This window comes from Vigna radiata, chromosome 4 (assembly GCF_000741045.1).
Source record: "Vigna radiata var. radiata cultivar VC1973A chromosome 4, Vradiata_ver6, whole genome shotgun sequence".
Taxonomy (NCBI): domain Eukaryota; kingdom Viridiplantae; phylum Streptophyta; class Magnoliopsida; order Fabales; family Fabaceae; genus Vigna; species Vigna radiata.
In genome coordinates, this window is record NC_028354.1 from 19346125 (window position 1) to 19359654 (window position 13530).

A 13530-nucleotide genomic window follows, 5' to 3' on the forward strand; every position below is an offset into this window, starting at 1 on the left:
TTTTTTTATTTTTTTTATTTTTTTTTAATACATCACATGTCTTATAATCATTATAGAAATTTTACTGCTAATATCTTCAATTTAGAAAATATATTTTGATTAGACAATTAATTTTTTATAGATATTTAAGAAAAAGGATTACAACTTTTCCTCGCATCAATCATAAAACTGTATTGATAAATAAATTAATTAGATAGGTATTTTTTAAACGTAAATTTTTGTTTTATGTACAGTAAAAAATATAATATAGGTTTATTTAGACTATTGGATTAAGTTGTCTAAAGCAACACAGCAAAGGAAGGTGAAAAGTGAGATGAGTTATGTGGGAGAAATAAAATGGTGAAATAATAAACATTTATTTAATAAAAACCTAGAATTAAACAATTACAAGTAATATAATGAAAGAGGATCGAGCCCACCAATTAAACATTAAATTTAAAAAAAAAATTATAATATACATTAATCGAATTTTAACTTTAATAATTATTAATGTAGTTTTATTTTATTTAAGTAATTAAAATGTTCGTAAATGTTATACAATTATAATCGATAATTAATTTAATACATAAAAAGAATAATTAATAAAATAATTTTAATGTTTATCGTCCTGTTTTTCTTATTTTTTTAGTTATTTATCTTTCATTTTAATATTGTTAAAAATTAAAATATAATTAAAGGTAAAAAAGACTTAAATTAATAAAAAAAACAAAACACACACATATATATATATATATAAAACTAACGAAGTCTTAAACATTATTGAAAAATTAATCAGTGAAGTTGATTATTTCAAATTTTATGGTGGAATAGTGAAATTAATTACATTATTTCAATTAATAAAATTAATTATATGGAATTAAGATTCATTTCATACGTGTTCTCGTTATACTCTTAGAATTTTCTAATGATATGTTATTTAACAAGCAAAAACTAATTTCAAAAATTCAAAGAAAATCCTTCAAGTTTTTTTAGATATCATGCGAAATATTCCGCGCTCTAAATCTTTTTAAAAGATAGCTAATTAAATTTATAACTTGTTTAGAAGTTGATATAATTCCTATATTGTTTTAAGTTCAATGAAAATAATTTCTCATTATAAAATTGAAAATGAAGACAATTTTACAAAAAGACAAATATCGAATAAAGATTTATAAACATCACAAATAAAAAGTATAAAAAAATGATAGATAATATTATTGTAAATTTGCACTTGGCATTTTTGTTTGTACAATTTCATCAATTATCACAAATAAGACTTTAACTATGGAGATTTGAGATATTCTCATCGAATTGTATGAGATTAAGTCATTTCACGCGTGAATGTTATTGAAGATAAAACTTTATATTCTTCCAATGAGTAAGTTCACAAAAGTGACGGACCACATTAATAGTCTAAATATGTTGTTTGTTCAACTTTCAACAGTAGATTTCAACATAGTTTAAAATGAATGCATAAAGTTTTAACTTCAAAGTTTATTTGTTTTATTCGTCAACAACATAACAAAATTACAACATTGATGAAAACTTACACTTTAAGGATGTTGTTGAAACTATTCTAAAAGAAGAATCCATGAGGAAAAACATAGTAGGTATAATGGATATGGTTCATGGGGAATGATCATGCCTTAAAGATCACTGGATTCAGTACCATAAAAATAAAAATGCATAACGGTGCACTATTCTCACAATTCAAGGAATATGACACGTGAATGTATTATTTATTGGGTAATTAGATGACCTTGGGTGTAAGATCCATAATGAATGTGAAATATTAAAGGTGGTGAGACATAATCTGATAACGATGGAAACAAAAAAAATCATGTTAAATTTGTACATGCTTACAAAAGATACATTACAAATAGCCAATGTAACAGTTCCATCAATAAGTCAATAAAAAGTGGTGATGATGTGACATGGTAGACTTTGGCATATTTCAGAACCAAGTTAGGAAATTATTATGGAATGTAATAACTTTCCTGAGTGCAAAAAGGTTGACTTGCCTTTTCTGTAAGCATTATGTGATAAATAAGTAAAATAGATTAAAGTTTGTTGGAGAAGCTACCCAAAGCAAACATATATTATACTTTGTTCCTTATGATGTATAAAAATCACAAACATTATTTTAGGGAGACAAAATATTTCGTGTTATTAAATTGACGATTGCTCCAGTGGATTATGGGTTTATCCCCATTAAGAGGATGTTAGGTGTATTTCCATTATTTAAGGAATTTATAACACAAATACAACTTGAAACTAGGAAAATAATTAAATGTTTAGGTTATGCTGACAATGTGATGGTATCACTTATGGGATCCTATTGCCCAGAAGGTTGTAGTTAGCATGAATGTAATAGTGCTCTAGCTAGGAGGTTTTAAAGAAAAATAAATTTTGGTTTACATGTTGAACAAGTTTAAGGCAAACACCCAGTTGTTCGTACTAGAGATCTAGTTTTTTCATCATTAACTTTGGTTACAATAGATTGAGTTCAGATCATCTTACTTGTTACAATGAGTTTGGTGAGAATAATTTTATCATCTTATTTTTGTACGCGGATGACATGTTAGTAATAGATTCAATAAAGCTTGAATCCAATAATTGAACGCACAATTGATCATGGAGTTTGATATGAAGGACTTGAGACCAACAAAAAAATTTTAAGAATGTAGATTCACTGAGACACAAAAATTAAAAAGGTTTGGCCTTGTTAAAAGAAAAAAATTGTTATGCTTTGATATACAATATTGCAAACCAATTTATGTCCCATTTTCTATCAATGGTAAAGTGAAACACAGAGGTTGGAAATGATTAAAGTACCATATGTATCAACTATGAGCGTCTTATGTATATTTTGATGGCTTAATTACCTTTTTAGTCCCTAAGTTGGGGGCTGAATTTCCGTTTGATACCCGCTTTTAAAAGTAATTTAATTAGGTCCCTACGTTATTGATTTTGCTTTTAATAGGTCCATTCCGTTAAGTAGCTTGTAACGGCATTAAGTTGAATGTACTTTTCTTCTCTCTCTCCTGCACTTGACATTTTTTTTTCTCCCTCTTCCTATTTCTCTCACCATTAACTATCTCCACATTTTTTTCTTTCTTCCACCATTATTTACACTTCTTCAACTCATCCATCCTCAACGCTTCTTCATCAACTCCTCCCCCGCCAAGCCAATCCCCCAGTCACATTACCACCACCGCAACACCCTACTTCTACTCAGTTAAGTTTGCTCAAAGAGCAAAACTTACACAAAATAATGTGAAGGCATATCTAAATTCGTATAATTGAAGGAATGAAATACCACCATGTTATGTGCTTCCTCGTTTTGGCAATGTAGGTTTATTTTAGTGTCCTTTCCTCTTTCAAGCGAGACTCTTCCTTTTTCCATTTTTAGCTATTCTTAGTCACGTTCTGTAATTTGTTGCAACAGCCAAGGATTTAGCTGACTGTGGATGAGAACTTGAAGCCTTTATCAGTGCCAGTTCGTGTTGGCCAAGCAGTAGATGTTGTCGGAGAAGCCAATCATCCTAAAACAATTACTGGCTTTAGACCCACTCCACCCCTGTTTTCCTAGCTTTTGGGGACATGGCAGAACTGACAAAAATCACATGATTCAATTATTCGTTATATATATTATCGTCTTTTATCATTTCCATTGAAAATTCAAACAAATTTAGATTGTTAAATGTAAATGAAATGATTTGATGGAACATGTTTGAAATTATTGTTTGAAATAAGGGAGAGAAATTGGGATGATCAAGAGAGAAAGCTTGTGGTTTAAACACTTTTGATCTGCATGCACCTGCATTGTTGTGTTGTTGTCCATGGAAAGAGCTGAATCTGCATGCAAATGTGCTACCTCTTCTTCACTTTCATGATGAGTGAACTCAATTTCACTTGTGTGGTTATTGACAGAAGGGGTGATAATGCTAATTCTTACCATTATTTAAGCATCATTTTAGTGGCAAAATCAACTCCTTCATAGCTTTTACTTTGTTTTATCCTCACATTTAGTGTGTTTTCTAGTTTTCTTGTGTTTATTTAGTATATGCTTATTTTTACCTCTAATCTCTATGTTTGAGTGCGTGAAATAAAGGAATAGGAAGCAATTCTAGTGGAGGAAAACAAGCAAGAACTCAAGGGAACATGTTTTGGGACCATAAAAGATCAATTTGAAGCAAATACCCATGTTGGACGCCTTCGGAATCGCGCAAGAGCCTGAATTTTAGAATGTTGTCAAAGTTGTCCGGGCTGGGGCGCCCCCAAAAGGGGGCTGGGCGCCCTATGATTCGCTGTTTTGTATTTTTATGGCGCCCGGGCGCCCCAGAAGGGGACGCTGGGCGCGACTTTCCGCTGATGTGTCAAAAATGGGTTATTTAAACATGGTTCTCGCGATTTTTGGGCATTCTTCTCCTCCTACACTTCATTCTTCACCTAGAGAGATTGGGAGAGGCCCTTGGAGGCTATTTGGGGTGTTGGGAAGCTCTCCCACTCCTCCTTGGGTCTTCAAGCTTCTTCAATGGTGATTATGCCCCTTTTGGGTTGAGGAAGAAGATGAGTCACAAATTGGAGATGGAGATGCGAAGGGGAGGCGTAAATGGAGCATGGAGCAGCTGCCAAGAACCTTGGGAAAGGCTTTGCATCTTCTCTTTGGTTCCAATTTCTTCCTTATCTCTTCAATTTGTAGAACCCTAAGTTCTCCTCCATGGAGGGCTTTCCCTATTTGTTGAGATTAGTTGTAAACCATAGAATTCTTATGTATTTTGTGATGTTAATGATATATGCTTTTCTAATTCATGTTAGTATTTGATTTCTATGCTTAATGCTTGTTGTGGCTTGATTACCCATGGCATGAATTGTGGTTCTTGAAGTATTGAAAAATATGATTGAACCTAGAATTGAAATTGAATACTTATTGGATGGAATTGAGATGTTTGTGAATGCATGAGAATGAAATGGATGAATTCTAGTCTTGACAAATTGTAAATACACTATGTTGAATTCCTTGCACACCAACTGTTTGATAAAATACCAAAAAGAGTTTCTTGTGTTGTTTTTGTGCACTTTGATGTCTAATTGAGTTATAAAAGGAATAATTGTCATGTGTTGCACAAGTCTCTTGGGAAAACGATACCTGGTCTTACCAGTTTTATTACTTGAACGATTTGGTACATTTGCCAATGAGTTAACAAGTTTTTGACGTCAAATGGTGTGGCTGCATGCAAATGTGCTACCTCTTCTTCACTTTCATGATGAGTGAACTCAATTTCACTTGTGTGGTTATTGACAGAAGGGGTCATGGTGAGAGAGAAGAAGATGACGATGAAGTTGTGTTGGGAAGAGTGGTGATGTAACCTCTTTTGAAGAACGCGATCATGTTTTGAAACTAAGGGCTTTAAAATACTTATGAAACTAAGAGTTGAAGATGAATGAATGATAGATAATATGGAAAATACTTATTTCACACGCAAGCCAACGCGTGGGGATACTGATGTCTTCTTTCTCTTTCTGCTCAAGTCTCTTTTGCACGCTCTAAATCACATAGATCTGTTTGGTTTCAACGTCCTTTAGTTTCTTTCTTTGTTTTGGTACATGATCTTCTTTACGTTAGATGTATAAAAATTTGATATTTTTTTTTATTTGGGGTTATTAAGTAATTGCTAATTGTTTCATCAGTATTGGCTACCTTAACAAGCACTGCACCTCGAATATACTACTGTAAAAGTCCTTAAATGAAAACAATGATTATTTACCTTCATACATTTAAAGATGGTGGCAACAAAGCACATGTCAGCTTATCATACTTATTTACGTTCAAATACCAGCAGATTGGGAAGTGGTTAGGGACAATAGTCACATACCCAAATGCAATTTTGACAGTAATAATGGGAGTTTGGTTGTCATGAATGGTCAATGTAAGAAATGTTATACTATTTCTCAATCAGAAATCATCATTGGGGGTTGAATTTTAAAAGATTTAATTTAAAGGTATGACCTATCAATACTAAAAAAGTTAGTTATTGTGAAACATAGCAAACTTATTATATGTGACAATTTGCAATTGAATGATCGTGTTCGAGTATATGTTACACTTTTTCCTTACATGTGTGCTGCAGCACATCCATCTGTCATCTCTGTTTCTCATATATACTCATGTGTTGCTGTTACATATTTTTTAAATTTTAATTATTAAAATATTCATTTATTTACCACAATCAGTTAAAAATTATTTAATTTCTCATTAAAATACCATTAATCAACTCTAATATTATTATAAAAAATTATTAATCAACTGTATGTAAAAAAAAATCGTTTAAACATTATTTTTTTTATTAAAAACATAATAACACGAACTTTCACACCACCTTTTTTTTCTGTATGGGTGATTAGAAAACTTAAAATAGTAGAAGGGAAAAAAATGTTGGATGGGTTATTATTTTCTTAGATATATAGGTGTGTGTATTGTTAAAAGAAAAAAAATAAAGTAAACAAATAATGAAGATTTGGAACAAGAAAATAAAGGTGCAGAGGAAATTTTTAGATTGGTTAAATGGGTATTCAAGTGGAGAAAGAATATAGGAAAGGTGAAACATTAAATGGTGAGAGAAATAGGAAGAGAGAAAAAAAAAGTGTCAACAAGTGCAAAAGAGAGAGAAGAAAAATATATTCAACTTAACGCTGCTGCAAGCTGTTGTAAAAGAGATAGAAGAAAAATATATTCAACTTAATGATGTTGCAAAAGCTATTTAACGAAGGGATCTATTGAAACCAAAATCAGAAACCTGGAGATCCAATTAAATCACTTTTAAAAGCGGGTATCAAACGGAAATTCAGCTTAACGTTGTTGNAGATCCAATTAAATCACTTTTAAAAGCGGGTATCAAACGGAAATTCAGCTTAACGTTGTTGCAAAAGAGATAGAAGAAAAATATATTCAACTTAACGCTGCAAAAGCTATTTAACGAAAGGGATCTATTGAAACCAAAATTAGAAACCTGGAGATCCAATTAAATCACTTTTAAAAGCGGGTATCAAACGGAAATTCAACTTCCAACTCGGAGACTAAAAAGATAATTAAGCCTATTTTGATTTGTACACTATTAGACTCTATACAAACATTAAGAGTAAGAACATTATTAAAAAATCTTTATATACATCAAATCAATTTTTGAGTGTTCTATTATTGTTAAAAATCTTATTTGTCTTTTTAAACCTTGAATCAGTTTCTTTTATACAAAAGAACAAATGGTCATACAATACACAAAGTGATTTTATTATTAACACAAATATCCTATTAATTTAATATTAATATGGTTCTTTAATATTTTATTCCTACGAATCTATAATTTAAATAATTATGTATTGTAATGATTTAGTTAAAAATATTGTTTAAGTCAAAATATGGATGAGATTTTTTTATTTTATATAAAATCACACAAAACAATATTGGTCTATACGTGAATGATATTTGTGGAGGGACGCATGTTATTATTTTAAAGTTTGTTTATGTAATATATTTAAAAAATAATAATTAGCTTTTGAAAATAGTTTTTATTAGGTAGCATATATTCCTCTCTCTTAGACTTTTTAAGTGGACAAACTTAGAAAATAATGGTTCTTAGCCATTAAAAGTTGAAAGAACAATGTAGAAACTTACAAAACAATGTTTGTTAATGTTTGTTAACAATTACTAGAAGAAGAAGGTACAACAAACATATATATAATGTGGGTATTTAAGGTGGGGTATTATAGTGCTTGCAATGTTTGTGTTGAGGATTTATAAAAATGGAAGCTTTTCATTTTTAAGTTTATTCAAATAATATTTAAAATTCAGACACAATATTCTGAATTTACTCTTTAATACTAAATATTTAAAATATAATTAATGATTTTCATATAATTATACTTTTAGTTAGGAAAGAATCTGACACACGAAGAAAATATAAATTCTAAATTAATTAATATTAATAAGTTTTAGAATTCCGATTATTAAGTAAGTAATTAATATTTTAAAAAATTAAATAATTCATATTAATAAAAGGAATTTTAATTTTTCCAATACTGTAAAAGTTTTAAAAGATTGAAGATAACAATGGGAATTTGTAAGGCCGCCCGGTTTTTTTACATGTAGATGAAAAATAATTAATTATAAAGGATAGAGATTCTTAATTAATCAATGTTAGGAAAAATATTTTTTTAATGATTAAACACTTATCTGAAAAATATAGATTTTATTAGATTATGCCTTTACATGCCTAAGGGAGGTAATTAATATTTTAAACAAATTAAATTACTCTTTAAACATATTATGAAAGTAATTAATGTTAAAAAAATAAAAATGATAATTTTAATTTCATAAATAATAAAATAATTTAATACAAAAACTGTGAAAAATATAAAAGAACATATAATTTATGCAATGATAATAACTATTATTATTAAGATATATTTTGATACACTTCACCAATTACATTTTTTGTGTTTTAATTCAATATAAAATGTTAGTTATAAACATAATAGGATTAGTTAAATTAATTAATATTTAATTATCATACTAGATTAAGAAAATAATTTAAAACTTTTACAAAAGTTTAATTCTAAATTAACTTACAAAGTTGATTACTGGTTAAACTGTTCCCTTTATATTTTAAAAATTTGTAAAATATATATTTAGTTAATTAAATTGGAGGGATAAATAGTTAAAAGGCATATACGTTTAATGTTAATATTGTCGTATTTATATATGTAACTTTTTTTTATCAAACAAATAAGTACATGATTAACACAAGTAAAAATGCATGTACCGTATTTTATGATAACAAAAGGTGAAAAATTTATATTATCGTAATCATACAAATAAATATAAATATTTTTATATCATTTTATTATAGATAATTATTTTAGTTTAAAACAATCATTAAATTTTTTTAAAATATCAAATAAAATATATCAGTTTTTCAAAATTGTATAAATTTGTCAAAACAATTATTTTAATTTAAAAAATAGTTTTCTAAAATTTAAGAATGGAAAACAAATGTTTACCCAAAAAGATATATTTTTATATAGTAATATAGATTTTATCCTTAAAAAAAGTACGAGTTTTACATTCATTAGTTTTCTATCAAATAAATTTGTCTTAATCTTATAAAATATATATGATTGTTTTCGCATTTATAATGATTTTTTAATTAATTAATGTAATTAATAATTACAACCTTCCTTTTTTCCATCAAATTAAAATGATTTTTATAAGTATAAAATAAAAATACACTAAATATAAACCGAGTAAATATATTTTTAGTTGTTGAATTTTTATACTAGTATGAAATTAATTTGTTTAAAATTTTGACATATTTTGTTCTTTAAATTTTAAAAGTTGATAAATATAATCATTTTAATCTAATTAAGTTTATGATAAGATTTGAATTATTTATCTGTCTAATAAATTTTTAATTAATTGTTAGTAAGAAAACACATTTAATATATAAAAAAATTTAACATAATTAAATTTAAAAAACTATATTAGTTTACTTCTAAAATTTGAAAACTAAAATAGAATAAATTTTAATTTCATGTTTAATGACTAAAATCATTTTTAACTTAATATAAATTATTTAAAACAATTTAATTTGCATTCATTGTTGTTTTCAGTTTTAATGATATAATAAAGGGAGTAATTGTAAACAAAAACTTATACAAAATAAGAAAGTTAATGGCATTTAACTAACATATTAGATTAAGTAAAATAATTTGAAATATTCAATAAATTGAAAAGAAAGAAGAAACAAAACTCATAAATTATACTATAAACATAAATATAAAACAAATAGAAATTTGACAACTATTAGAAACATTATGAATTATGATTGTGTCAGTTTTATCAAGTTTTAATTTAACTTGAACATTTAATTAAAACTGTGCTAGTGATATAATTTTAATTTAAAAATATTCTATCGACATAATATGATTTATTCACAATAAAGTCATTCTAAATTAACATGAATTATATATATTTTTTTAAAACGTCTATTTCGGTCATTTTGAAAAAAAAAAATTACCATTGTTATACAATTCACGAAGGTGATAAAATTCAACCGCGAGTCAAGCAAAAACCAAATAAGATGATCAGTCGATCGTTAAAACATGTTTGATTGAAATTAGCGAGAATCAGACATTTTTACCTTAAATGTTGTTTTATGGGACGCTACGCAACTCATAGCCCATTTGTCCACGCAACATGACACCGTTGTTATCCCTTTCTTAACACTACATACACTGAACAGTATATAATATAGACTCTTCTCTCTCTCTCTGTCTGTCTTCTACTATAGTTTTTTCTTTCTTCTCCATTGCTACCTTTCTTCCTTCTCACCGATTCCAATGGATTTTTCTTCTACTTCGATCTCTCACTTCAGAGTCTCTGCCAATTCGTTCCTCTCTCAATACGAACCGCTTGCTCTGCTTCTCGTTCCTCTGCTTTCTCTCCTTCTCGCTCACTCGCTTCACTCCTTCTTACGCCTCCTATCCGAGAACGGACTCAAAGCCACGCTCCTAGGGTTTATCATGAACGCTGTCAAGTACAAAACACCACTCCATGCAATGCTATATCTCACCAATTCACTTTAATATTAATATTCACGCATATTATATATGTTAATTACTCTTTTCCATATGGTTTTAATTAATCTAATATGTGATCCGTGTTTCAATTCGCAGATTGGTTCCTTGCGTGAAGGGATACATAGATGCCGAAAAACAGAAGGTTTGGTTCTGTGTGATTCTATTTAATTAGATTCGATTGGGCTTTGGTGTTGTTTTTGTCTTGTGTAAGGAGTCAACTTCGCATGCTTGCGCTCTGTTTGGAGCTCTGGTTTTGTTTGTTGTGATTTTAGTGGAAATGAGTTTAGTTTCATTGGACGTTTTTCACTTTGCGTAATCCTTTATTAGATTAGTGGTTAGTTCAAATTTTTGTGGTTTTGAGACTGCGAAACTTTTCGAGGTTGGAGAATTTTGTATCAGTCCATGCCATTTTGACTACGAGGCCCGTTTGGGTGGATGTGTTATCTAGAATTGTATTATTATATTACAATGACGAAGTGGAAGAGAAAAGTGGTAAGCTTAGACACATAAGAGGATAATTACCGAAACTGAGTTTTTAAAAGGATTCGATGCTTTTCACTCCATATCTCTCTGCGATGAAATATCACTGTAGAATTAGGTATGACATATTTTATGTACTTTTAGTTTGGTATCCTCTTAAATTTGGGATTGAAATGGTTTTTCATAAGAACTTTGTTGCCTTTACCTTCATTCTTAGGGTCAGTTTGGTATGGGGGTAAAAATGGTGGTAAACAAGTTCGTGAATATGCTTTATTAGGAAAATTGTATTGAGAACTAATCAGTGGGTTTAGTGTGCATGAAGTAAAGAAACCGATTGGGTTTCTCCAATGTCATTATACGTCAAATCCAAACACAGATTTCAATTCGTGCCACCTCAAGTGTTACCTGTATACTTTGGTTTTAAAAAATTTCTGCTCTTTTTAAACCATGGATCATCATCATTATCGGTAACTGATTTACTTATTAATCTGGTCATTGAACTCAGGTTGTGGATAAGTTGCAATCTGATAGCAAATCTAAAAGAGAAGGTTGGAATACTGAGTTGCCAAGCGCAGGATTAGGGACGTCTGTCCTTGATAAAATGAGAGAGGAAAAAAATAATGATCCGGTCTGGCAAGGCAAATGCTCCGGTACAGTGTATGTTAGTAATTTTGGTAAAATGTTAAATTCTGAGCAATTTGTTCTTGGGATGCCCTGGTACAGTGTATGTTGGTAATACTTAGACTGGCGAGTACTGTATTTTTTTAATGTATTTATTGTTTATTTCTTGCAGCTACATTGGAGGAAGTGAATCCGATGGACATTTTTCTGTGATAAACGAGGCATGTTCAATGTTAGTGACACTACAAAGTTTTCAGCTGTATTTTATGTTTGTGTTAATATGATTGTTTAATACACTGTTTGACAATTACTATCTACTTTGTATATTCTTCTAGATAGATGGATTTTTACATAGATTAGTGGTTTTGTAGCTGATTAAAGTTTCTGTATACCTACTCCAAAGTACCTTAGTTTATTTGCTTTAGGAGCTGGGAGCATTATCAGTTTATGTATTTTGTTTCCTTAATGTCAGTCTTGCTTCTGACTAAGATGTGGGCACTGTAGGAAGCTTTCCTTATTGTTTGAACTTGAAAATATTTAAAGCATGCTTTTGGTCAAGTCTTCCAGTTTGCCAATCAGAACTGAACATGATTCCTCTTTGCTACTCAGATCATTACATGATTACATCATAATCTGGACCAGTTCAATAGATTCTGAGTCTCATAGACAAGTTTCAAAATAATTTGGAATTTGTGATATTCTTTAAGGTTATAGTCATGCCCATTAGCTTGGTTGCTGATATAGCTGTATGCATGCATTGAACAATTTACATTGATGACATTTCAGGTTTGCACATACCAATCCCCTGCATTTGGATGTATTCAAGAGTGTTGCACGCTTTGAAGCAGAAGTGGTTGCAATGACAGCGGCACTTCTTGGAAGTAAGGAAAATAGTTCTGGAGGACAAATATGTGGCAACATGACATCAGGCGGGACTGAAAGTATACTATTAGCCGTCAAAACATCTCGTGACTATATGAAATCTAAAAAGGGAATTACAAGACCTGAAATGTATGTCACCAATAATGTATTATTATATACTTGGTAAATTATCATTTTTAATATATTTTTAATATATTTTTAAACTACCAAATTATAGGATTATTCCCTTGTCTGGACACTCAGCATATGACAAGGCTGCACAGTATTTTAATATCAAACTATGGCGTGTACCAGTTGACAAGAATTTTCAAGCAGATGTGAAAGCGATTCGACGCCATATCAACAAAAATACCATCCTGGTATGAAGGTTATTTTTCCTTATTCTAAAGATTCAGAATTCTTGCTACTGGATTTGTTAAGGTACACAACCTGCTAATATATTCAATTCTTACTGCCAAATGAACTGACTATCATGATAAACCAGATTGTTGGATCTGCTCCTGGGTTTCCTCATGGAATAATTGACCCCATCGAAGTAAGTTTTTTCGTCTAATGCTGGAAAAGAATACATATTCAACTTTCTTGCTCAATTACAAAATGCATATAATTTGCCTATTTCTTCTGTAGGAACTTGGTCGTCTGGCATCAAGCTTTGGTATTTGCTTCCATGTGGATCTTTGCCTTGGTGGCTTTGTATTACCATTTGCTCGTGAGCTTGGGTATAGTTGGCATGACTTATTTTATATTACTGAACCATCATTCAGTGTTGTTGTCTGTTACCTTTGCTTTTATGTTTACCTTGTCATTGTTTTAGGTGTTATATACTTTCCTTCTTGAATCTGATCTTTGGCACAGAATCCATCAATTTATTAGGCCTTTTCTTCTTTCTTTGATAATACACTCCACCACCCTGCCCATCCACCCCCCCAC

General features: G+C 29.7%; 1 protein-coding gene across 1 annotated transcript in view; it reads left to right on the top strand.

Moving 5' to 3' along the window:
• The first annotated feature begins 10296 nt into the window (after positions 1 to 10296).
• The window catches only part of LOC106759382 (sphingosine-1-phosphate lyase), a 6528-nt gene continuing 3294 nt past the window's right edge, over positions 10297 to 13530 (top strand). Inside the window, exons 1-8 of the mRNA XM_014642534.2 lie at positions 10297 to 10574; positions 10714 to 10759; positions 11603 to 11754; positions 11891 to 11950; positions 12505 to 12729; positions 12818 to 12959; positions 13085 to 13135; positions 13228 to 13319. Of these exons, the coding sequence (XP_014498020.1) occupies positions 10378 to 10574; positions 10714 to 10759; positions 11603 to 11754; positions 11891 to 11950; positions 12505 to 12729; positions 12818 to 12959; positions 13085 to 13135; positions 13228 to 13319 (965 nt within the window). The 5' untranslated portion in view covers positions 10297 to 10377. The remainder of the gene's footprint in view (positions 10575 to 10713; positions 10760 to 11602; positions 11755 to 11890; positions 11951 to 12504; positions 12730 to 12817; positions 12960 to 13084; positions 13136 to 13227; positions 13320 to 13530) is intronic.